This window comes from Bombina bombina, chromosome 2 (genome assembly GCF_027579735.1).
Source record: "Bombina bombina isolate aBomBom1 chromosome 2, aBomBom1.pri, whole genome shotgun sequence".
Taxonomy (NCBI): domain Eukaryota; kingdom Metazoa; phylum Chordata; class Amphibia; order Anura; family Bombinatoridae; genus Bombina; species Bombina bombina.
Window position 1 is genome coordinate 1,327,873,466 of NC_069500.1, and position 23,560 is coordinate 1,327,897,025.

Sequence of the window (23,560 nt, forward strand, 5' to 3'; positions counted from 1 at the left end):
GGAATGAGGGCCGCACCTTCATGTGGACTTAGGAGCTGGCTTTGATTTTCTAAAAGGCTTGGATTTATTCCAGACTGGAGATGGTTTCCAAACTGATACCGCTCCTGAGGATGAAGGATCAGGCTTTTGTTCCTTGTTGTGACGAAAGGAACGAAAACGATTATTTGACCTGAATTTACCTTTAGACTTTTTATCCTGAGGTAAAAAAGTTCCTTTCCCTCAAGTAACAGTTGAGATAATAGAATCCAACTGAGAACCAAATAATTTATTACCCTGGAAAGAAAGGGAAAGCAAAGTAGACTTAGAAGACAAATCAGCATTCCAAGTTTTAAGCCATAAAGCTCTTCTAGCTAAAATAGCTAGAGACATATACCTGACATCAACTCTAATGATATCAAAGATGGCATCACAAATAGCATTATTATTCTGCTTCAACATGCTAATAATTTTATGAGAATTATGATCTGTAACTTGTTGCGCTAAAGCTTCCAACCAAAAAGTTGAAGCTGCAGCAACATCCGCTAAAGATATAGCAGGTTTAAGAAGATTACCTGAACACAAATAAGCTTTTCTTAGAAAGGATTCAATTTTCTTATCTAAAGGATCCTTAAAGGAAGTACCATCTGCCGTAGGAATAGTAGTACGCTTAGCAAGAGTAGAGGCAGCCCCATCAACCTTAGGGATTTTGTCCCAAAACTCTAATCTGTCAGATGGCACAGGATATAATTGCTTAAAACGTTTAGAAGGAGTAAATGAATTACCCAAATTATTCCATTCCCTGGAAATTACTTCAGAAATAGCACCAGGAACAGGAAAAACTTCTGGAATAACTACAGGAGATTTAAAAACCTTATCTAAACGTTTAGATTTAATATCAAGAGGACCAGAATCCTCAATTTCTAATGCAATTAGGACTTCTTTAAGTAAAGAATGAATAAATTCCATTTTAAATAAATATGAAGATTTATCAGCATCAACCTCTGAGACAGAATCCTCTGAACCAGAAGAACCACTATCAGAATCAGAATGATGATGTTCATTTAAAAATTCGTCTGAACAATGAGAAGTTTTAAAAGACTTTTTATGTTTACTAGAAGGAGGAATAACAGACATAGCCTTCTTAATGGATTTAGAAACAAAATCTTTTATGTTATCAGGAACACTCTGAGTATTAGATGTTGACGGAACAGCAACAGGTAATGGAACTTTACTAAAGGAAATATTATCTGCATTAACAAGTTTGTCATGACATTCAATACAAACAACAGCTGGAGGAACAGCTACCAAAAGTTTACAGCAGATACACTTAGCTTTGGTAGCTCCAGCACCAGGCAGCGATTTTCCAGAAGTATCTTCTGACTCAGTTGCAACGTGGGACATCTTGCAATATGTAATAGAAAAAACAACATATAAAGCAAAATTAATCAAATTCCTTAAATGACAGTTTCAGGAATGGGAAAAAATGCCAGTGAACAAGCTTCTAGCAACCAGAAGCAATAAATAATGAGACTTAAATAATGTGGAGACGAAAGTGACGCCCATATTTTTTTAGCGCCAAATAAGACGCCCACATTATTTGGCGCCTAAATGCTTTTGGCGCCAAAAATGACGCCACATCCGGAACGCCGACACTTTTGGCGCAAAAGAACGTCAAAAATGACGCAACTTCCGGCGACACGTATGATGCCGGAAACAGAAAAAAAAAATTTGCGCCAAAAAAGTCAGCGCCAAGAATGACGCAATAAAATGAAGCATTTTCAGCCCCCGCGAGCCTAACAGCCCACAGGGAAAAAGTCAAATTTTAAGGTAAGAAAAAAAAAAATTATTGATTCAAATGCATTATCCCAAATATGAAACTGACTGTCTGAAAATAAGGAATGTTGAACATCCTGAGTCAAGGCAAATAAATGTTTGAATACATATATTTAGAACTTTATAAAAAAGTGCCCAACCATAGCTTAGAGTGTCACAGAAAATAAGACTTACTTACCCCAGGACACTCATCTACATGTTGTAGAAAGCCAAACCAGTACTGAAACGAAAATCAGCAGAGGTAATGGTATATATATATATAAGAGTATATCGTGGATCTGAAAAGGGAGGTAAGAGATGAATCTCTACGACCGATAACAGAGAACCTATGAAATAGACCCCGTAGAAGGAGATCATTGAATTCAAATAGGCAATACTCTCCTCACATCCCTCTGACATTCACTGCACGCTGAGAGGAAAACCGGGCTCCAACCTGCTGCGGAGCGCATATCAACGTAGAATCTAGCACAAACTTACTTCACCACCTCCATAGGAGGCAAAGTTTGTAAAACTGATTTGTGGGTGTGGTGAGGGGTGTATTTGTAGGCATTTTGAGGTTTGGGAAACTTTGCCCCTCCTGGTAGGAATGTATATCCCATACGTCACTAGCTCATGGACTCTTGCTAATTACATGAAAGAAACAAAAATTTTAAACCTGACTAAAAGCCAGGGTGGGCCGTGGACCGGACACACCGTAGGAGAAAGAAATTTATCAGGTAAACATAAATTCTGTTTTCTCCTACATTGGCGTGTCCGGTCCACGGCTTCATCCTTACTTGTGGGAACCAATACCAAAGCTATAGGACACGGATGAAGGGAGGGAACAAGTCAGGTAACCTAAACGGAAGGCACCACTGCTTGTAAAACCTTTCTCCCAAGAATAGCCTGCGAAGAAGCATAAGTATCAAATTTGTAAAATTTGGCAAATGTATGTAGAGAAGACCAAGTCGCTGCCTTACAGATCTGTTCAACAGAAGCCTCATTCTTGAAGGCCCATGTGGAAGCCACAGCTCTAGTAGAGTGAGCTGTAATTCGTTCAGGAGGCTGCCGTCCGGCAGTCTCATAAGCTAATCGGATGATGCTTTTTAGCCAAAAGGAAAGAGAGGTAGCAGTAGCTTTCTGACCTCTCCTCTTACCAGAATAAACGACAAACAAGGATGATGTCTGTCTGAAATCCTTCGTTGCTTCTAAATAGAATTTTAAAGCACGAACCACATCTAGGTTATGCAACAAACGTTCCTTCTTTGAAGCTGGATTCGGACACAGAGAAGGAACAACTATTTCCTGGTTAATATTCCTGTTGGAAACCACCTTTGGAAGAAAACCAGGCTTGGTACGTAAAACTACCTTATCTGTATGAAATACCAGATAGGGTGAAGTGCACTGCAAAGCAGACAATTCAGAAACTCTTCTAGCAGAAGAAATAGCAACCAGAAACAGAACTTTCCAGGATAGTAACTTGATATCTATGGAATGTAAAGGTTCAAACCGAACCCCTTGAAGAACTGAAAGAACTAAGTTTAGACTCCATGGAGGAGTCATAGGTCTGTAGACAGGCTTGATTCTGACTAACGCCTGTACAAACGCTTGTACATCTGGCACGGCTGCCAGACGTTTGTGCATTAAGACGGACAGAGCAGATATCTGTCCCTTTAGAGAACTAGCTGACAGACCTTTCTCCAAACCCTCTTGGAGAAAGGAAAGGATTGTACAGAGCGGCAAAGAGAATGACTGGGGGCGGAGCCAGAGGGGGAGCTATATAGACAGCTTTGCTGTGTGCTCTCTTTGCCATTTCCTGTAGGGAATGAGAATATCCCACAAGTAAGGATGAAGCTGTGGACCGGACACACCAATGTAGGAGAAAGTTTACATAACCCAGTTCTTAATACCGTGTATTGCCCCCTTTAACATCAATGAAAGCTTGAAGTCTTTTGTGGTATTTGTGGATGAGGCTCTTTATCTTCTCAGATGGTGAAACTTCCCATTCTTCCTGGCAAAAAGCCTCCAGTTCCTGTAAATTCTTGGGCTGTCTTGCATGAATTGCACGTTTGAGATCTCCCCAGAGTGGCTCAATGATATTGAGGTCAGGAGACTGAGATGGCCACTCCAGAACCTCCACTTTATTCTGCTGTAGCCATGACAGGTCAACTTGGCCTTGTGTTTAGGATCATTGTCATGTTGGAATGTTCAAGTATGACCCATGAGCAGCTTCCGGGCTGATGAATGCAAATTTTCCTCCAGTATTTTTTGATAACATACTGCATTCAGCTTGCCATCAATTCTGACCAAATTTCCTGTGCCTTTGTAGCTCACACATCCCCAAAACATCAGCGATCCACCTCCGTGTTTCACAGTAGGAAAGGTGTACCTTTCATCATAGGCCTTGTTGACTACTCTCCAAATGTAGCGTTTATGGTTGTGGCCAAAAAGCTCAATTCTGGTCTCATCACTCCAAATGACTTTGTGCCAGAATGTTTGAGGCTTGTCTCTGTGCTGTTTGGTGTATTGTAAGCAGGATACTTTGCGGCATTTGCCTAGTAATGGCTTTCTTCTGGCGACTCGACCATGCAGCCCATCTTTCTTCAAGTGCCTCCTTATTGTGCATCTTGAAACAGCCTCACCACATGTTTTAAGAGAGTCCTGTATTTCACCTGAAGTTATTTGTGGGTTTTTCTTTGCATCCCGAACAATTTTCCTGGCAGTTGTGGCCGAAATTTTAGTTGGTCTACCGGACCGTGGTTTGGTTTCGACAGAACCCCTTCATTTTCCACTTCTTGATTACAGTTTGAAAACTGTGGATTGGCATTCTCAATTCCTTGGATATCTTTTTATATCTCTTTCTTGTTTTATACAGTTCAACTACCTTTTCCCGCAGATCCTTTGACAATTCTTTTGCTTTCCCCATGACTCAGAATCCAGAAATGTCAGTGCAGCACTGGATGAAAGAAGCAAGGGTAGGTCAGGAGTCCAGAAACTCATTGACCTTTTATACACACACACTAATTACAAGCAAACAGATCACAGGTGAGGATGGTTACCTTTAATAGCCTTTCAAACCCCTGTGTGTCAACTTGTGTGCATGCTATCAAGCCAAAATGACCAGGGTATGTAAACTCTTTTTAGGGTCATTTGGGTAGTTTCTGGTCATTATGATTGACCATGAGTGAAAGAAAAGTTTTTGGGTTATCATTCATATTCTCTGAAAAATGGCCAAGAAATCATACATTCTCCCAGGGTATGTAAACTTATGGGCACAACTGTATATGTATATATATATATATATATATATATATATATATATATATATATATATATATATATATATATATATATATATATATATATATATATATAATTATGAGACACTATTTCCATGTTTAAGGCCTTTTAAATTACTTTGCTACTTAAATATGTGTGAAGTATTTACATGATCCAACTTAGCAGAAAAATTATATGGGAAAAATATTAAAGTTATAAAAACATTTTCCTCCATAATTTATAAAGAGCAAACCCTGTTATCTCCAGACTCATGTCTGGATTGGCTCTTCCAAATAAGTAGTAGTATCTGCAGCGAAGGAAAGAAGGGGCCAAATAGGGTGATATCGCTACAAACAAATATAATAGCAAAGTGATAAAGAATATTACTCACAAGCCAAGCGGCACTGGATTGTGCCTACACAAGCGGACCGGGACCTCAGCGTCGCCCGGAAGACCAACCAAGGCAAAATCCAAGCGATGGTCAGGAACACGCTACCGACAGCCAATCAGGGCCCGAAGCGGCAACACACCTTCCTTTCAAAACCTACGGGTCTCTACACTCCCAGCTGGGAATAGATGATACACCACAGGTGCCGGGAAATTACTCCAATTCCTTGGTAGTAGTAAAGGAAATAGAATAGTGGATAGAGGGGAGAACAAACTCCAGCAGGATATATAAAAACAAGTTTATTAAAATGTTTTTAAAAAGCAACGCGTTTCTCGGCTACACAGAGCCGTTTCATCAGGCTATAATACATCTTCTAAACAGCCTGCTGCTTATAAACCTCCTCTATCCAATTGAAACAGTCCTGGTACACACACCCAATTAATGGATTCTCTGTAACTTAATACTGTTGTAAATTAGCTAGGGAAAATGAAGATTATCTGAAGGGTGAAGTGTATACTTATAACAAAAAGAAAACACAGATTGAAAATACAAATAATAATAAGGACCACATAGATGAGGAACAGAGGATGACATTAGATACACCTACATATCCCAACCAGGATGAGGGTAGATGGTTGGTAGTCAACCATCACAAAAATAAAAATAAGAATAAAAGCAAAAACAAAAATAATAATTGGACCGGGAATAGCAATTTTAGATATCAAGATAGGGACTATAGGCAAAATCAGTATAGCCAACAAAGATTCTTTGATAATCAGCATCAGGTGATTAATCGAAGTGAGTCATTTAATGGACCTTCTGCCCATAATAATTATGGGCAGGGTAGAAATGAAACAGAGTATTATCACCAAAACCGTGAAAGGAGTCATTATGACCAGAATTATAGAGGAAGGAATTCCCATGAGCAATACAACTATCGTAGACCCCATGTGAATGAACAATGGCACAATACTAAATAAGTTGCTAGGGATCAATCTTCTCATTTAAGAACGCCTATAGGGGGCGGTAATCTGGATTCCACACAAGATAGAAGAGAGGTCTTTTTTCCTGAGATGAGCACATCAAATAGGTTCAATGTTTTGAACAATATTGACTCACAAGAATATGATGGTAGACCATCTGATTGCACAGGGATTAGGAGTGACCAACAAGTAACAATTTCACATCATTTTTTAGATCAGCGCCCCAGACAGCCAATATGGAAACAAAAAAAGATTGCCAGCTACTTAGAGCCTGTCGTCAGCCTTACATCTACACTAAAAGGAAAAAGGCCTCACACAAACGAGGATGTAGAGGACGAAATACAGCCCTCAAAAATGCACGATTAAGGGCTCTGAGCAGTGGAATCTTTAACTTGTCTTTCCATCACCTAACCAATGATGAGGTGAGGGTTTTAGGGAAGGGATTGTCTTTTAGCCCGTCTAATTCGCACAATGTATTTTCCCTTTTTGTGGATTTGAACAGGTTCACCCAGAAGCTTTCTATGCAAAAATATTTTGCAGAGAAAAGATTAAAAGATGAATCTAGTATACCAATTCTAACAGATAATATGGACCCTAGGCTCAATAATCAAATTCTCCCTGTTTTTTAACCTGAATCTTTAGTGGACCAATTATGTGAAGGTTTTATTCACACATCATTCAGGAACAAATCTAACTATGCTCCAAAACCAGTGAACAATTCCCATATAGAAATATTTAGACAACTTGTGAGTGACGAATTAGACCGGATCCCCAAAGGTATAGATAAGAACAAAAGGGGTAACCTGTATAAGAATTAGAAACAAGCATTGGAAACCTTAAGGAATGACACATCTATTGTCATCAGAAAGGCCGATAAAGGCGGAGGAGTTGTCATTCAGGATCTGACTGACTACTTAGCGGAGGCCGGGAAGATCCTGAATGACAGAACCTACTACATCAAATTAAAATCTGACCCCACCTTGAAATATTTGGCAGCTTTGCGAGATATAGTCGAATGCGCTTTTAAGGAAGGTATTGTGAATAAGAAAGAAAAAGAATACCTTGTTCCCACAGAACCTAATCGTGCATTCTACTATCACTTGCCAAAATTGCACAAGGACCCTAGATGTCCCCCTGGCCGCCCGATAATATCGGGAATTGGCAGTTTAACAGACAATGCTTCCTCATATGTTGATTTCTTTTTACAGAAATATGTTGTTGGCCTTGACTCGTATATACGAGATTCATCAGATCTGATCAGCAAACTTGAACAGATTCACATCACACGTGACCTGATTTGGATCACGTGTGATGTCCAAGCTTTATACTCCAACATTATACATGACTTAGGAATAAAGGCCGTATATGGATTTCTTGAAACAGATCTATACCTGCCAGACTCCCAGAAACAATTTATTATTTCATTAATATAATTCATTTTACATCATAATTATTTTATTTTTCAGGATGAGTATTTTCTCCAGGTTAAGGGGACGGCCATGGGTACCAGGTTCGCCCCAAGTTATGCTAATCTTTTTATGGGGTAATTCGAACAGGAATATATATATGACTCCAGATTTGGGGCGAGCCTGGTATACTATGGCCGTTATATAGATGATTTGGTAGTAGTATGGAGGGGTGATAGGTCATCAGCTGAGGAGTTTGTGAGACATCTCAATAACAACAATAAGGGTCTTAAATTTACTTGTACAATTGACACAAAAATGGTTGTTTTTCTGGATCTCAATCTATCCTTTGATGAGGATAAGATTATTACTAGGACCCATTTTAAACAAGTAGATTGTAATAGCTACTTAGATTATAGAAGCAACCATTATCTCCCCTGGAAAAGGAACGTACCATATGGTCAGTTCAAACGGGTTCGGAGAAATTGTAGTAGTCCACAAGATTATGAAATACAGAGTAAAATCTTAAAGGATAGATTTAAAGAAAAAAGTTACCAAGAAGGAATTGTTAATAGTGCTTATGAAAGAGCAAAGAAAGATGATAGAAATAAATACTTCGAAAAAAAGCAAGTGAATATACAGTATCAGGATAAGAATAGGAACCAGCCACTCTTTATCACAGAATATAATAGTAACTATGATGTGATCAAGAAGAGTATTAACAAGCACTGGAAAATTCTATTAAAAGACCCTATATTGGGCCCAATGTTAGACCCTACACCTATGATTGTCTACAAAAGAGCACCCAATTTAAAAAGAATTCTGGCACCTAGTAAAATAGTGAAAAATAAAAATACAGATAGAAATAACTTATCTAATGTAGTAAACGTTAGAGGAAATAATACAACTTGCGGGATACAAAGAAAGGGAAGTTATAAATGCCAAAATAAGAAATGTAAAATGTGCAAGTATATAACACATAATGTGAACACTTTTCAGTCCAATGTAACATCCAGAACATATAAAATGGGGAGCCGGATGACTTGTGCATCTAATTACGTAGTCTATCTTTTGTCTTGTATTTGTGGGTGCCAGTATGTGGGGCGCACCTGCAGGCGCCTGAGTTTGAGATGGTCTGAACATTTTAGAAACATTAAGGCTAATTTTAAGCTACATAGTGTGTCCAGACATTGTAATCTAAAACACAGTGGGAATTTGCATTGTATGAAAATTACACCTATAGAACATATCCCTAGATCTGATTTTTACAATAGCTTTTTTAGGCTAAGACAGAGGGAGACGTTTTGGATCTATAGACTTCAAACGTTGTACCCCTCAGGCCTAAACATGAATATTGATCTTGCTGCATTTCAAGACTAAAATTTGGTAGCCCTTAAGCACATTCTAATAACAGTGGGGTTTATTTAATAACACTGGTCTATAATGACCTCTGTATATAGAGCTAAAGTTCTAGGGAATATCGACCAGCACCTATCAGGTGAGATACCTAATTGCCCCCATTTGTCAAGTAATACTTTTACTTATTATACACAAATACACAAGTATATAATTTGTAGCAATAAGGAAAATAGAATAGATTATACCTTGTATTGATATGGGAATGGTTGGCACATTAAACAACTGTATGTATATGGGTCGGTTTTAGGGAGTCCAAAATAACCATCATATATCGAGTTGTTAAAATGTTTAAATTAAAATATTATAATCAACTAAAAAACAAGAATCTTATATATAAACGGTATTTCGTTTATCAGTTTTAGGTTACATTAGCACATGGGTATATAAGGTGCCAGTTTCAATGTATAATATAGTGATAATGTAAGTATTGGTCAGATTCACCAAGTGCTGCAAATGACATATAAATAGTTGGTATATGAATTGATATGGGTGGAAGTCTGTGCTTTAAGGTAATTTTAATAATTTTATATACTAGTGTGTAAGTAATTATTTTTTATTTTTTATCCATTTCATAACATTTAGTAGAATTTTTGTATATTAGGCGAAATTGATTGTTACATTTTATTTGCATGAAATGCATTTGTTTATATATGTTTTGTTTTTAAATACGATAGCACTTTATTATTTCTAAGTACTCAAGGGTTAACAACAGTATTAAGTTACAGAGAATCCATTAATTGGGTGTGTGTACCAGGACTGTTTCAATTGGATAGAGGAGGTTTATAAGCAGCAGGCTGTTTAGAAGATGTATTATAGCCTGATGAAACAGCTCTGTGTAGCCGAGAAACGTGTTGCTTTTTAAAAACATTTTAATAAACTTGTTTTTATATATCCTGCTGGAGTTTGTTCTCCCCTCTATCCACTATTCTATTTCCTTTACTACTACCGAGGAATTGGAGTAATTTCCCGGCACCTGTGGTGTATCATCTATTCCCAGCTGGGAGTGTAGAGACCCGTAGGTTTTGAAAGGAAGGTGTGTTGCCGCTTCGGGCCCTGATTGGCTGTCGGTATCATGTTCCTGACCATCGATTGGATTTTGCCTTGGTTGGTCTTCCGGGCGACGCTGAGGTCCCGGTCCGCTTGTGTAGGCACAATCCAGTGCCGCTTGGCTTGTGAGTAATATTCTTTATCACTTTGCCATTATATTTGTTTGTAGCGATATCACCCTATTTGGCGCCTTCTTTCCTTCGCTACAGATACTACTACTTACCCTGTCTATATCGGAAGAGCAGCCTGGTTTCTACTATTTTGGAAGCCGTCGACTACCATCTTTGTTTGATCCCTGAGCGCACCTACATAGGAGGACGACACCCTGAACTGTTTCTTCCAAATAAGGAAAGTGGTGGGTGGCGTTTAGCCACTGAAAAATAATTGCAGCAAACAGAGTCAATCTGCTCTAATAATGTTCAGACTCTGCTGATATGTTAACATAGTGGAAAGTTCTAATGATAAGTTGCTTGCCAGCTCTTTAATAAAGTAATTTTACAGAATGCAGTAGCAATCCTATTTGCCTCTGTTCATTTATTTATAACTGCATCTTTAATATTTGCCAAGAAGTGATGAGTTTGCTTTCCTTCCATGCATCTTTAAAAGCACAGTAATATTCGCCAGTTTCTGGTCCTCTATTTTCAAACTTTTCCCCAGTTACTCACTCTAGTTTCTCATGGTGGCTTCCAAGTGAGGACTGGCTCATTCATTAATTTAAATAATATTTACACTATTAATCTTGAATAGTTTTCATTTAGTTTATATAGAACAAAAATATCTAATATGCACAGTATAACATCTGAAACTTACCTGGTCTGAATCGAGCAGGCAATAATTAACACGAAGTTGAACAAGCTGAGCTAAAAGATCAAGAACCTGTCTTTGTAGCTGGACCGAAGTAGTGGTAGTATACTGCTTCAAAGCTTTGATAACCAACGGCTCAAACAAGCGTATGTGATTATGGATGGCATTCTGAAACAAATACACAAAATCACGTATTAATTGCTAGCCTATTCTGTGATGTACACAGAGTTAAAGGGAAATGGAACCCATCATTTTTCTTTCATGATTCAGATAAAGCAAGTGATTTTAAACAGCTTTTTAATTTACTTCTATGATCAATTTGTCTTTGTTCTCTTGGTATCTTTTGTTGAAAAGCAGGGATGTATGCTTAGGCGCAGGCCCATTTCTAGAGCACTATACGGCAGAAGTGTTGCAAGACCACTCAATGGCAGCACTATTTCCTGCCACGTAGTGATCCAGCTGCCTGCCTAGGTATCTTTTAAACACAGAATGTCATGGGAACGAAGCAAATTGGAAACATTTTTTTTAAACGGTGTGCTCTGTCTGAATCAAAAAAGAAAATGTTAGGGTTTCATAACACTAATATACCACGCATCTAAATGTTCTGCTTTCTGTTTATAGTAATTACATCCCTTTTATTATTACAAATTGCCTACAAAAGATCATAAATGTTCAATTTCAAGCTAAAAAGATGAAGTATTTACACAAATATCAGCTATTTTGTGGCATAGGATACAATGCAGCTAAAAAGAGAACAAGTGTTTCACTATGAAAATAATACAGAAAAGGAAATATATATAAAAAGGTCAAATGGACATAAAACACAAAGTTTATCTATGAATTTATCATAATTCAGATAGAGCAGGCAATTTTAAACAACTTTCCAATTAACAATTATATAATTTGCTTTGTTCTCTAGGTATCCTATGCTCAAAAGCATACCTAGGTAGGTTCAGCAATGCACTACTGGCAGCTAGCTGTCAATTGGTGGCTACACGTATATGCCTCTTCTGAATGTCTCACCCTATTTGGTCAGCTAGCTCCCAGGAGTCCATTACTGCTCCTTCAACAAAGGATACTACAAGAATTAGGTAAATATAATAGTATAATTTAAAGGGTTGTATGTCCCTTTAAAGAGACATTACAGTAATTTTTTTAAATGTATACATCAGAAATAATAAATTTAAAAGAAATTAAACTGTCATTTTCTAAGAAAAAACATAATTTATGCTTACCTGATAAATTCCTTTCTCCTGTAGTGTAGTCAGTCCACGGGTCATCCATTACTTATGGAATATTTCTCTTCCTAACAGGAAACTGCAAGAGAATTACCCAGCAGAGCTTGCTATATAGCTCCTCCCCTCACCTGTCATACTCAGTCATTCGACCAAGCATACGAGAAAGGAGGAACCATAGGGTACAGTGGTGACTGGAGTTTAATTAAAATTTAGACCTGCCGTAAAAACAGGGCGGGCCGTGGACTGACTACACTACAGGAGAAAGGAATTTATCAGGTAAGCATAAATTATGTTTTCTCCTGTTAAGTGTAGTCAGTCCACGGGTCATCCATTACTTATGGAATACCAATACCAAAGCTAAAGTACACGGATGAAGGGAGGGACAAGGCAGGAACATTAAACAGAAGGAACCACTGCCTGAAGTACCCTTCTCCCAAACACAGCCTCCGAGGAAGCAAAAGTGTCAAATTTGTAAAATTTTGAAAAAGTGTGAAGCGAAGACCAAGTCGCAGCCTTGCAAATCTGTTCAACAGAGGCCTCATTTTTTAAGGCCCAGGTGGAAGCCACAGCTCTAGTAGAATGAGCTGTAATCCTTTCAGGGGGCTGCTGTCCAGCAGTCTCATAGGCTAATCGTATTATGCTACGAAGCCAAAAAGAGAGAGAGGTAGCCGAAGCCTTTTGACCTCTCCTCTGTCCAGAGTAAACGACAAACAGGGAAGAAGTTTGACGAAAATCCTTAGTTGCCTGCAAATAGAATTTCAGGGCACGGACTACGTCCAGATTATGCAAAAGTCGTTCCTTCTTTGAAGAAGGGTTAGGACACAGAGATGGAACAACAATCTCTTGATTGATATTCTTGTTAGTAACTACCTTAGGTAAGAACCCAGGTTTAGTACGCAGAACTACCTTGTCTGAATGGAAAATCAGATAAGGAGAATCACAATGTAAGGCAGATAACTCAGAGACTCTCCGAGCCGAGGAAATAGCCATCAAAAACAGAACTTTCCAAGATAACAACTTGATATCAATGGAATGAAGGGGTTCAAATGGAACGCCTTGAAGAACATTAAGAACTAAGTTTAAGCTCCACGGCGGAGCAACAGACTTAAACACAGGCTTAATCCTAGTTAAAGCCTGACAGAAAGCCTGAACGTCTGGAACTTCAGCCAGACGTTTGTGTAGAAGAATAAACAGAGCAGAAATCTGTCCCTTTAACGAACTAGTAGATAAGCCCTTTTCTAAACCCTCTTGTAGAAAGGACAATATCCTAGGAATCCTAACCTTACTCCATGAGTAACACTTGGATTCGCACCAATGTAAATATTTACGCCATATTTTATGGTAAATTTTTCTGGTAACAGGCTTCCTAGCCTGTATTAAGGTATCAATAACCGACTCCGAGAAACCACGCTTTGATAGAATCAAGCGTTCAATCTCCATGCAGTCAGCCTCAGAGAAATTAGATTTGGATGTTTAAAAGGACCCTGAATTAGAAGGTCCTGTCTCAGAGGCAGAGACCACGGTGGACAGGACGACATGTCCACTAGGTCTGCATACCAGGTCCTGCGTGGCCACGCAGGCGCTATCAGAATCACCGAAGCTCTCTCCTGTTTGATCTTGGCAATCAAACGAGGAAGCATTGGGAATGGTGCAAACACATAAGCCATGTTGAAGACCCAAGGGGCTGTCAGAGCATCTATCAGCACCGCTCCCGGGTCCCTGGACCTGGAACCGTAACAAGGAAGCTTGGCGTTCTGACGAGATGCCATGAGATCCAGATCTGGTTTGCCCCAACGACGAACCAGTTGAGCAAAGACCTCCGGATGAAGTTCCCACTCTCCCGGATGAAAAGTCTGGCGACTTAGAAAATCCGCCTCCCAGTTCTCCACGCCTGGGATGTAGATCGCTGACAGGTGGCAAGAGTGAGACTCTGCCCAGCGAATTATCTTTGAGACTTCCAACATCGCTAGGGAACTTCTGGTTCCCCCTTGATGGTTGATATAAGCCCACAGTCGTGATGTTGTCCGACTGAAATCTGATGAACCTCAGAGTTGCTAACGGAGGCCAAGCTAGGAGAGCATTGAATATTGCTCTTAACTCCAGAATATTTATTGGGAGGAGTTTCTCCTCCTGAGTACATAATCCCTGAGCTTTCAGGGAATTCCAGACTGCTCCCCAGCCTAGAAGGCTGGCGTCTGTTGTTATAATCATCCAATCTGGCCTGCGAAAGGTCATCCCCTTGGACAGATGTGGCCGAGAGAGCCACCATAGAAGAGAATCTCTGGTCTCTTGATCCAGATTTAGTAGGGGGGACAAATCTGAGTAATCCCCGTTCCACTGACTTAGCATGCACAATTGCAGCAGTCTGAGATGCAGGCGCGCAAATGGTACTATGTCCATTGCCGCTACCATTAAGCCGATTACTTCCATGCACTGAGCTACTGACGGGTGTGGAATGGAGTGAAGGACACGGCAAGCATTTAGAAGTTTTAATAACCTGGCCTCTGTCAGGTAAATTTTCATCTCTACAGAATCTATAAGAGTCCCTAGAAAGGGAACTCTTGTAAGTGGTAATAGAGAACTCTTTTCCACGTTCACCTTCCACCCATGCGACCTCAGAAATGCCAGAACTATCTCTGTATGAGACTTGGCAGTTTGAAAACTTGACGCTTGTATCAGAATGTCGTCTAGGTACGGAGTCACCGCTATGCCTCGCGGTCTTAGTACCGCCAGAAGTGATCCTAGAATTTTTGTAAAGATTCTTGGAGCCGTAGCTAATCCGAAGGGAAGAGCTACAAACTGGTAATGCCTGTCTAGGAAGGCAAATCTCAAATACCGGTAATGGTCCTTGTGAATCGGTATGTGAAGGTAGGCATCCTTTAAGTCCACCGTGGTCATGTACTGACCCTCTTGGATCATGGGAAGGATGGTTCGAATAGTCTCCATTTTGAATGATGGAACTCTTAGAAATTTGTTTAGGATTTTTAAGTCCAAGATTGGTCTGAAGGCTCCCTCTTTTTTGGGAACCACAATTAGATTTGAATAGAATCCCTGCCCGTGTTCCGTCCGCGGAACTGGGTGGATTACCCCCATTAGTAAGAGGTCTTGTACACAGCGTAGAAACGCCTCTTTCTTTGTTTGGTTTGCTGATAACCTTGAAAGATGAAATCTCCCCCGTGGAGGAGAAGTCTTGAAGTCCAGGAGGTATCCCTGGGATATGATCTCCAACGCCCAGGGATCCTGGACATCTCTTGCCCAAGCCTGGGCGAAGAGAGAAAGTCTGCCCCCCACTAGATCCGTTTCCGGATAGGGGGCCCTCTCTTCATGCTGTCTTGCGGGCAGCAGCAGGTTTCTTGGCCTGCTTGCCCCTGTTCCAGGACTGGTTAACTTTCCAGCCCTGCCTGTAACGAGCCACAGCTCCTTCCTGTTTTGGAGCGGAGGAAGTTGATGCTGCTCCTGCCTTGAGGTTACGAAAGGCACGAAAATTAGACTGTTTGGCCTTTGATTTGGCCCTGTCCTGAGTTAGAGCATGGCCCTTACCTCCCGTAATGTCAGCAATAATTTCTTTCAAGCCGGGCCCGAATAAGGTCTGCCCTTTGAAAGGAATATTAAGCAATTTAGATTTAGAAGTCACGTCAGCTGACCAGGATTTAAGCCATAGCGCTCTGCGCGCTTGGATGGCGAATCCGGAGTTCTTAGCCGTAAGTTTGGTTAAATGCACAACGGCATCAGAAACAAATGCGTTAGCTAGCTTAAGTGTTTTAAGCTTGTTCATTATTTCATCCAATGGAGCTGAGCGAATGGCCTCTTCCAGAGACTCAAACCAGAATGCTGCCGCAGCAGTGACAGGCGCAATGCATGCAAGGGGCTGTAAAATAAAACCTTCTTGAACAAACATTTTCTTAAGGTAACCCTCTAATTTTTTATCCATTGGATCTGAAAAGGCACAACTATCCTCCACCGGGATAGTGGTACGCTTAGCTAAAGTAGAAACTGCTCCCTCCACCTTAGGGACCGTCTCCCATAAGTCTCGTGTGGTGGCGTCAATAGGAAACATTTTCCTAAATATGGGAGGAGGGGTAAAAGGCACACCAGGTCTATCCCACTCCTTGCTAATAATCTCTGTAAGCCTTTTTGGTATAGGAAATACGTCAGTATACACCGGTACCGCATAGTATTTATCCAACCTACATAATTTCTCTGGAATTGCAACCGTGTTACAATCATTCAGAGCCGCTAATACCTCCCCTAGCAATGTGCGGAGGTTCTCTATCTTAAATTTAAAATCGGAAATCTCTGAATCCAGTCTCCCTGGATCAGATCCGTCACCCACAGAATGAAGCTCTCCGTCCTCACGTTCTGCAAACTGTGACGCAGTATCTGACATGGCTCATCTCATCCGCGTGCTCTATCCTTAACCCAGAGCTATCGCGCTTGCCTCTTAAATCTGGCAACTTAGATAATACTTCTGTCATAACAGTAGCCATGTCTTGCAAAGTGATTTGTAAGGGCCTCCCTGATGTACTTGGCGCCACAAAATCACGCACCTCCTGAGCGGGAGGCGCAGGTACTGACACGTGAGGAGAGTTAGTCGGCATAACTTCCCCCTCGTCGTCTGGTGATAATTTCTTTACATGTAAAGATTGACTTTTATTTAAAGTAGCATCAATGCAATTAGTACATAAATTTCTATTGGGCTCCACATTGGCCTTTAAACATAGTGAACAAAGAGATTCATCTGAGTCAGACATGTTTAAACAAACTAGCAATGAGACTAGCAAACTTGGAAATACTTTTCAAAATTAATTTACAAGCAATATAAAAAACGTTACTGTGCCTTTAAGAAGCACAGAAAAACTGACACAGTTGAAATAACAATGAACAAAAATAGTTATAGCAACCAAATTTTCACAGTAAATGTATTAAGTTAGCAAAGGATTGCACCCACCAGCAAATGGATGATTAACCCCTTAGTACCCAAAAACGGATAACAATGATATAATTAACGTTTTTCTCACAGTCAAATACACTGTCACAGGACTACTGTGACTGATTACCTCCCTCAAAATGGATTTTGAAGACCCCTGAGCTCTCTAGAGACGATCTGGATCATGGAGGATGAAGTAGACAGATTGTGACTGAATTTTTACTGCGCAAAAAAGCGCTAAAATAGGCCCCTCCCACTCATATTACAACAGTGGGGAAGCTCAGAAAACTGTTTCTATGCAGAAAACAAAGATGGCCATGTGGTAAAAATCATGCCCTAATAAGTTTTATCACCAAGTACCTCACAAAAAACGATTAACATGCCAGTAAACGTTTTAAACATACATTTAAAAGTTATGTATTATTATTTACAAGCCTGCTACCAGTCGCTTTTACTGCAGTTAAGGCTCATACATTATTTCAGTATTTACAGTATTTTCAGAGTCAATTCCATTCCTTAGAAAATACATTCAGTGCACACACACACACACATCAGCCTGATACCAGTCGCTATCGCTGCATTTAAGGCTGAACTTACTTTACAATGGTATCAGCAGTATTTTCTCAGTCAATTCCATTCCTCAGAAAATAATTTACTGCACATACCTCTTTGTTGCAGGGGGACCCTGCATGCTATTCCCCTTCTCTGAAGTTACCTCACTTTTCCCTCAGATGAGAACAGCCAGTGGGTCTTAGTTACGTCTGCTAAGACCATAGAAAAAAACCCAGGCAGATTCTTCTTCTAAAGCTGCCTGAGAATAAACAGCACACTCCGGTGCCATTTAAAAATAACAAACTTTTGATTGTAGAAATAAACTAAGTTAAAAAAACACCACAGATCTCTCACAGCTTCCTATCTAGTTAGGCTGCAAGAGAATGACTGAGTATGACAGGTGAGGGGAGGAGCTATATAGCAAGCTCTGCTGGGTAATTCTCTTGCAGTTTCCTGTTAGGAAGAGAAATATTCCATAAGTAATGGATGACCCGTGGACTGACTACACTTAACAGGAGAAATATGGATTACATTAAGTCATGGGACACACCACTTTAAAAGTCTCTTAAAGGGACAGTCTACACCAGAATTGTTATTGTTTTAAATATAGATAATCCCTTGTTTATCCATTCCCTAGTTTTGCATAACCAACACAGTTATATTTATATATTTTTTACCTCTGTGATTATCTTGTATCTAAGCCTCTGCAGACTGCCCCTTTATTTGTTCTTTTGACAGACTTTAGCCAATCAGTGATGGCTCCCAGGTAACTTCACGTGCACGAGCACAGTGTTATCTATATGAAAAACATGAACTAACACCCTCTACTGGTGAAAAACTGTTAAAATGCATTCTTAAGAGGCGGCCTTCAAGGTCTAAGAAATTAGCATATGAACCTCCTAGGTTAAGCTTTCAACTAAGAATACCAAGAGAACAAAGCAAAATTGGTGATAAAAGTAAATTGGAAAATTGTTTAAAATTACATGCCCTATCTGAATCATGAAAGTTTTTTTTGGACTAGACTGTCCCTTTAAATTTTATTTATTTTTATTCCACTGCTGGCGCCAAAAAAACTAAATTTATGCTTAACTGATAAATTTGTTTCTTTCCGGATATGGTGAGTCCACGGCTTGAGTAATTACTGTTGGGAATATCTCTCCTGGCCAGCAGAAGGCAAAGAGCACCACAGTTAAACTGCTAAATATCACTCCCTTACCCACAAACTCCAGTCATTCGACCGAAGGGAAATGGAGAAATATGAGTAACACAAGATGTAGAGGTGCCTGAGGTTATAGTCAAAAGAAAAACTGTCTTAAAATAAAGGGTGGGGCCGTGGACTCACCATATTCAGGAAAGAAACAAATTTATCAGATAAGCATAAATTTTGTTTTTCTTTCCTAAGATATGGTGAGTCCACGGCTTGAGTAATCACTGCTAGGAACCAATACCCAAGCTAGAGGACACAAAATAAATAGGGAGGGACAAGACAGGCAGTCCTAAACAGAAGGCACCACCACTTGAAGAGCCTTTCTCCCAAAAGAAGCCTCAGCCAAGGCAAAAGTATCAAATTTGTAAAAAGTATGTAGAGAAGACCAAATTGCAGCCTTGCAAATTTGTTCCACAGAAGCTTCATTTTTGAAAGCCCAAGTAGAGGAAACAGCTCTTGTGGAATGGGCAGTAATTTTCTCAGGAGGCTGCTGTCCAGGAGTCTCATATGCCAAAAGAAATATACTTTGTAACCAAAAAGAAAGAGTAGCTTTAAGTTTCCCAGAGAAACAGACAGAGGGCAGAGGACTGGCGAAAATATTTAGTCGCCTGTAATTAGAATTTAAAAGCGCGTACAACATCCAAATTGTGTAACAAAACGTTCTTTGGAAGAAGAAGGATTAGGACACAGAGAGGGAACAACAATGTCCTGATTGATAATTCTATTAGAAACAACCTTAGGAAGGAAACCTAACTTAGTACGAAGAACTAATAAGATAAAGGGAATCACACTGCAGAGCTGAGAGTTCCAAGATTCTTCGAGCAAAAGGGATAGCAACAAGAAACAAAACCTTCCAAGATAACAAATTAATGTCTATGTAATGCAACGGCTCAAACTGAGCCAGCTGCAAAACTTTAAGAACAAAGTTAAGGCTCCTAGGAGGAGCAACAGACTTAAAGACAGGTCTGATTTTGACCAAGGCCCGACAAAAAGATTGCATATCTGGCACATCCGCCAAACTTTATGTAGTAAAACAGATCAAGCAGAAATCTGTCCCTATAGGGTACTGACTGACAATACCTTCTCCAGGCCTTACTGAAGAAAAGATAAAATTCTAGGAATTCTAAATCTACTCCAAGACTAGCCCTTGGATTTACACCAATAAAGATATTTACGCCATATTCGATGGTAAATCTTTCTAGTAACAGGCTTGTGAGCCTGAATCATGGTCTCAATAACCAACATAATTTATGTAAGAATTTACCTGATAAATTAATTTCTTTCATATTGGCCATGAGCTAGTGACGTATGGGATATACATTCCTACCAGGAGGGGCAAAGTTTCCCAAACCTCAAAATGCCTATAAATACACCCCCCACCACACCCACAATGCAGTTTAACGAATAGCCAAGAAGTGGGGTGATAAGAAAGGAGCGAAAGCATCAACAAGGAATTGGAATAATTGTGCTTTATACAAAAAAATCATAACCACCACAAAAAGGGTGGGCCTCATGGACTCTTTCCAATATGAAAGAAATGAATTTATCAGGTAAATTCTTACATAAATTATGTTTTCTTTCATGTAATTGGCAAGAGCTAGTGACGTATGGGATAGCAAATACCCAAGATGTGGAACTCCACGCAAGAGTCACTAGAGAGGGAGGTATAAAAATAAACACAGCCAATTCCGCTGAAAAATTAATCCACAACCCAAATCAAAAGTTTTAATCTTTATAATGAAAAAAACCCTGAAATTATAAGCAGAAGAATCAAACTGAAATAGCTGCCTGAAGTACTTTTCTACCAAAAACTGCTTCTGAAGAAAAAACATCAAAATGGTAGACTTTAGTAAAAGTATGCAAAGAAGACCAAGTTGCTGCTTTGCAAATCTGATCAACAGAAGCTTCATTCTTAAAAGCCCAGGAAGTGGAACCTGACCTAGTAGAATGAGCTGTAATCCTCTGAGGCGGGGAACTACCCGACTCCAAATAAGCATGATGAATCAAAAGCTTTAACCAAGATGCCAAAGAAATGGCAGAAGCCTTCTGACCTTTCCTAAAACCAGAAAAGATAACAAATAGACTAGAAGTCTTTCTGAAATCTTTAGTAGCTTCAACATAATATTTAAAAGCTCTTACCACATCCAAAGAATGTAAAGATCTCTCCAGAGAATTCTTAGGATTAGGACACAAAGAAGGGACAACAATTTCTCTACTAATGTTGTTGGAATTCAAAATCTAAAGGTAAAAATTTAAATGAAGTCCGCAAAACCGCTTTATCCTGATGAAAAATCAGAAAAGGAGACTCACAAGAAAGAGCAGATAATTCAGAAACTCTTCTAGCAGAAGAGATGGCCAAAAGGAACAATACTTTCCAAGAAAGTAATTTAATGTCCAGAGAATGCATAGGCTCAAAAGGAGGAGCCTGTAAAGCCTTCAAAACCAAATTAAGACTCCAAGGAGGAGAGATTGATTTAATGACAGGCTTGATACGAACCAAAGCCTGAACAAAACAATGAATATCAGGAAGATTAGCAATTTTTCTGTGGAACAGAAAAGAAAGAGCAGAGATTTGTCCTTTCAAAGAACTTGCAGACAAACCCTTATCCTAAACCATCCTGAAGAAATTGTAAAATTCTAGGAATTCTAAAAGAATGCCAAGAGAATTTATGAGAACACCAAGAAATGTAAGTCTTCCAAACTCGATAATAAATCTTTCTAGATACAGATTTACGAGCCTGCAACATAGTATTAATCACTGAGTCAGAGAAAACTCTATGACTAAGCACTAAGCGTTCAATCTCCATACCTTCAAATTTAATGATTTGAGATCCTGATGGAAAAAACGGGCCTTGAGATAGAAGGTCTGGCCTTAACGGAAGTGGCCAAGGTTGGCAACTGGACATCCGAACAAGATTCGCATACCAAAACCTGTGTGGCCATGCTGGAGACACCAGCAGTACAAACGAATGCTCCATTATGATTTTGGAAATCACTCTTGGAAGAAGAACTAGAGGCGGAAAGATATAAGCAGGTTGATAACTCCAAGGAAGTGTCAACGCATCCACTGCTTCGGCCTGAGGATCCCTGGACCTGGACAGATACCTGGGAAGTTTCCTGTTTAGATGAGAAGCCATCAGATCTATTTCCGGAAGCCCCCACATCTGAACAATCTGAAAAAACACATCTGGGTGAAGAGACCACTCTCCCAGATGTAAAGTCTGGTGACTGAGATAATCCGCTTCCCAATTGTCTATACCTGGGATATGGACCGCAGAAATTAGACAGGAGCTGGATTCCCGCCCAAGCAAGTATCCGAGATACTTCTTTCATAGCTTGAGGACTGTAAGTCCCACCTTGATGATTGACATACGCCACGGTTGTGACATTGTCTGTCGGAAAACAAATAAACGGTTCTCTCTTCAGAAGAGGCCAAAACTGAAGAGCTCTGAGAATCGCACAGAGTTCCAAAATATTGATTGGTAATCTCGCCTCTTGAGATTTCCAAACCCCCTGCGCTGTCAGAGATCCCCAGACAGCTCCCCAACCTGAAAGACTCGCATCTGTTGTGATCACAGTCTAGGTTGGACGAACAAAAGAGGCCCCTTGAACTAAACAATGGTGATCTAACCACCAAGTCAGAGATAGTCGAACATTGGGATTTAAGGATATTAATTGTGATATCTTTGTATAATCCCTGCGAAAATGAGCAAAGTGGATCGCGCCCGATGCTGCAGTCATGAGACCTAAACCTTCATGCACATAGCTACTGAATGGAATGATTGAAACTGAAGGTTCCGACAAGCTGCAACCAATTTCAGACGTCTCTTGTCTGTTAGAGACAAAGTCATGGATACTGAATCTATTTGGAAACCTAAAAAGGTTACCCTTGTCTGAGGAGTCAAAGAACTTTTTGGTAAATTGATCCTCCAACCATGTTTTTGAAGAAACAACACTAGTTGATTCGTGTGAGATTCTGCAGAACGTAAAGACTGAGCAAGTACCAAGATATCGTCCAAATAAGGAAACACCGTAATACCCCGCTCTCTAATTACAGAGAGTAGGGCACCGAGAACCTTTGAAAAGATCCTTGGAGCTGTCGCTAGGCCAAAAGGAAGAGCAACAAATTGGTAATGCTTGTCTAGAAAAGAGAATCTCAGGAACTGATAGTGATCTGGATGAATCGGAATATGAAGATATGCATCCTGTAAGTCTATTGTGGACATATAATGCCCTTGCTGAACAAAAGGCAGAATAGTCTTTATAGTCACCATTTTGAATGTTGGTATTCTCACATAACGATTCAAAAATTTTAGATCCAGAACTGGTCTGAAAGAATTCTCCTTCTTTGGGACAATGAACAGATTTGAATAAAACCCCAGACCCCGTTCCTGAAAAGGACCTGGCACAATTACCCCAGATACCTCCAGGTCTGAAACACACTTCAGGAAAGCCTGAGCCTTTTCTGGGTTCACTGGAATGCGAGAGAGAAAGAAACTTCTCACAGGCGGTCTTACTT

At 39.8% G+C, this 23,560-nt stretch overlaps 1 protein-coding gene across 1 annotated transcript in view; it reads right to left on the reverse strand.

Annotated features, from left to right (window-relative positions):
* The window catches only part of HTT (huntingtin), a gene marked incomplete in the record, with an annotated part of 1,068,170 nt that overhangs the window by 504,961 nt on the left and 539,649 nt on the right, over window positions 1-23,560 (reverse strand). Inside the window, 1 exon segment of the mRNA XM_053704193.1 lies at window positions 11,124-11,285. Within this exon segment, the coding sequence (XP_053560168.1) occupies window positions 11,124-11,285 (162 nt within the window).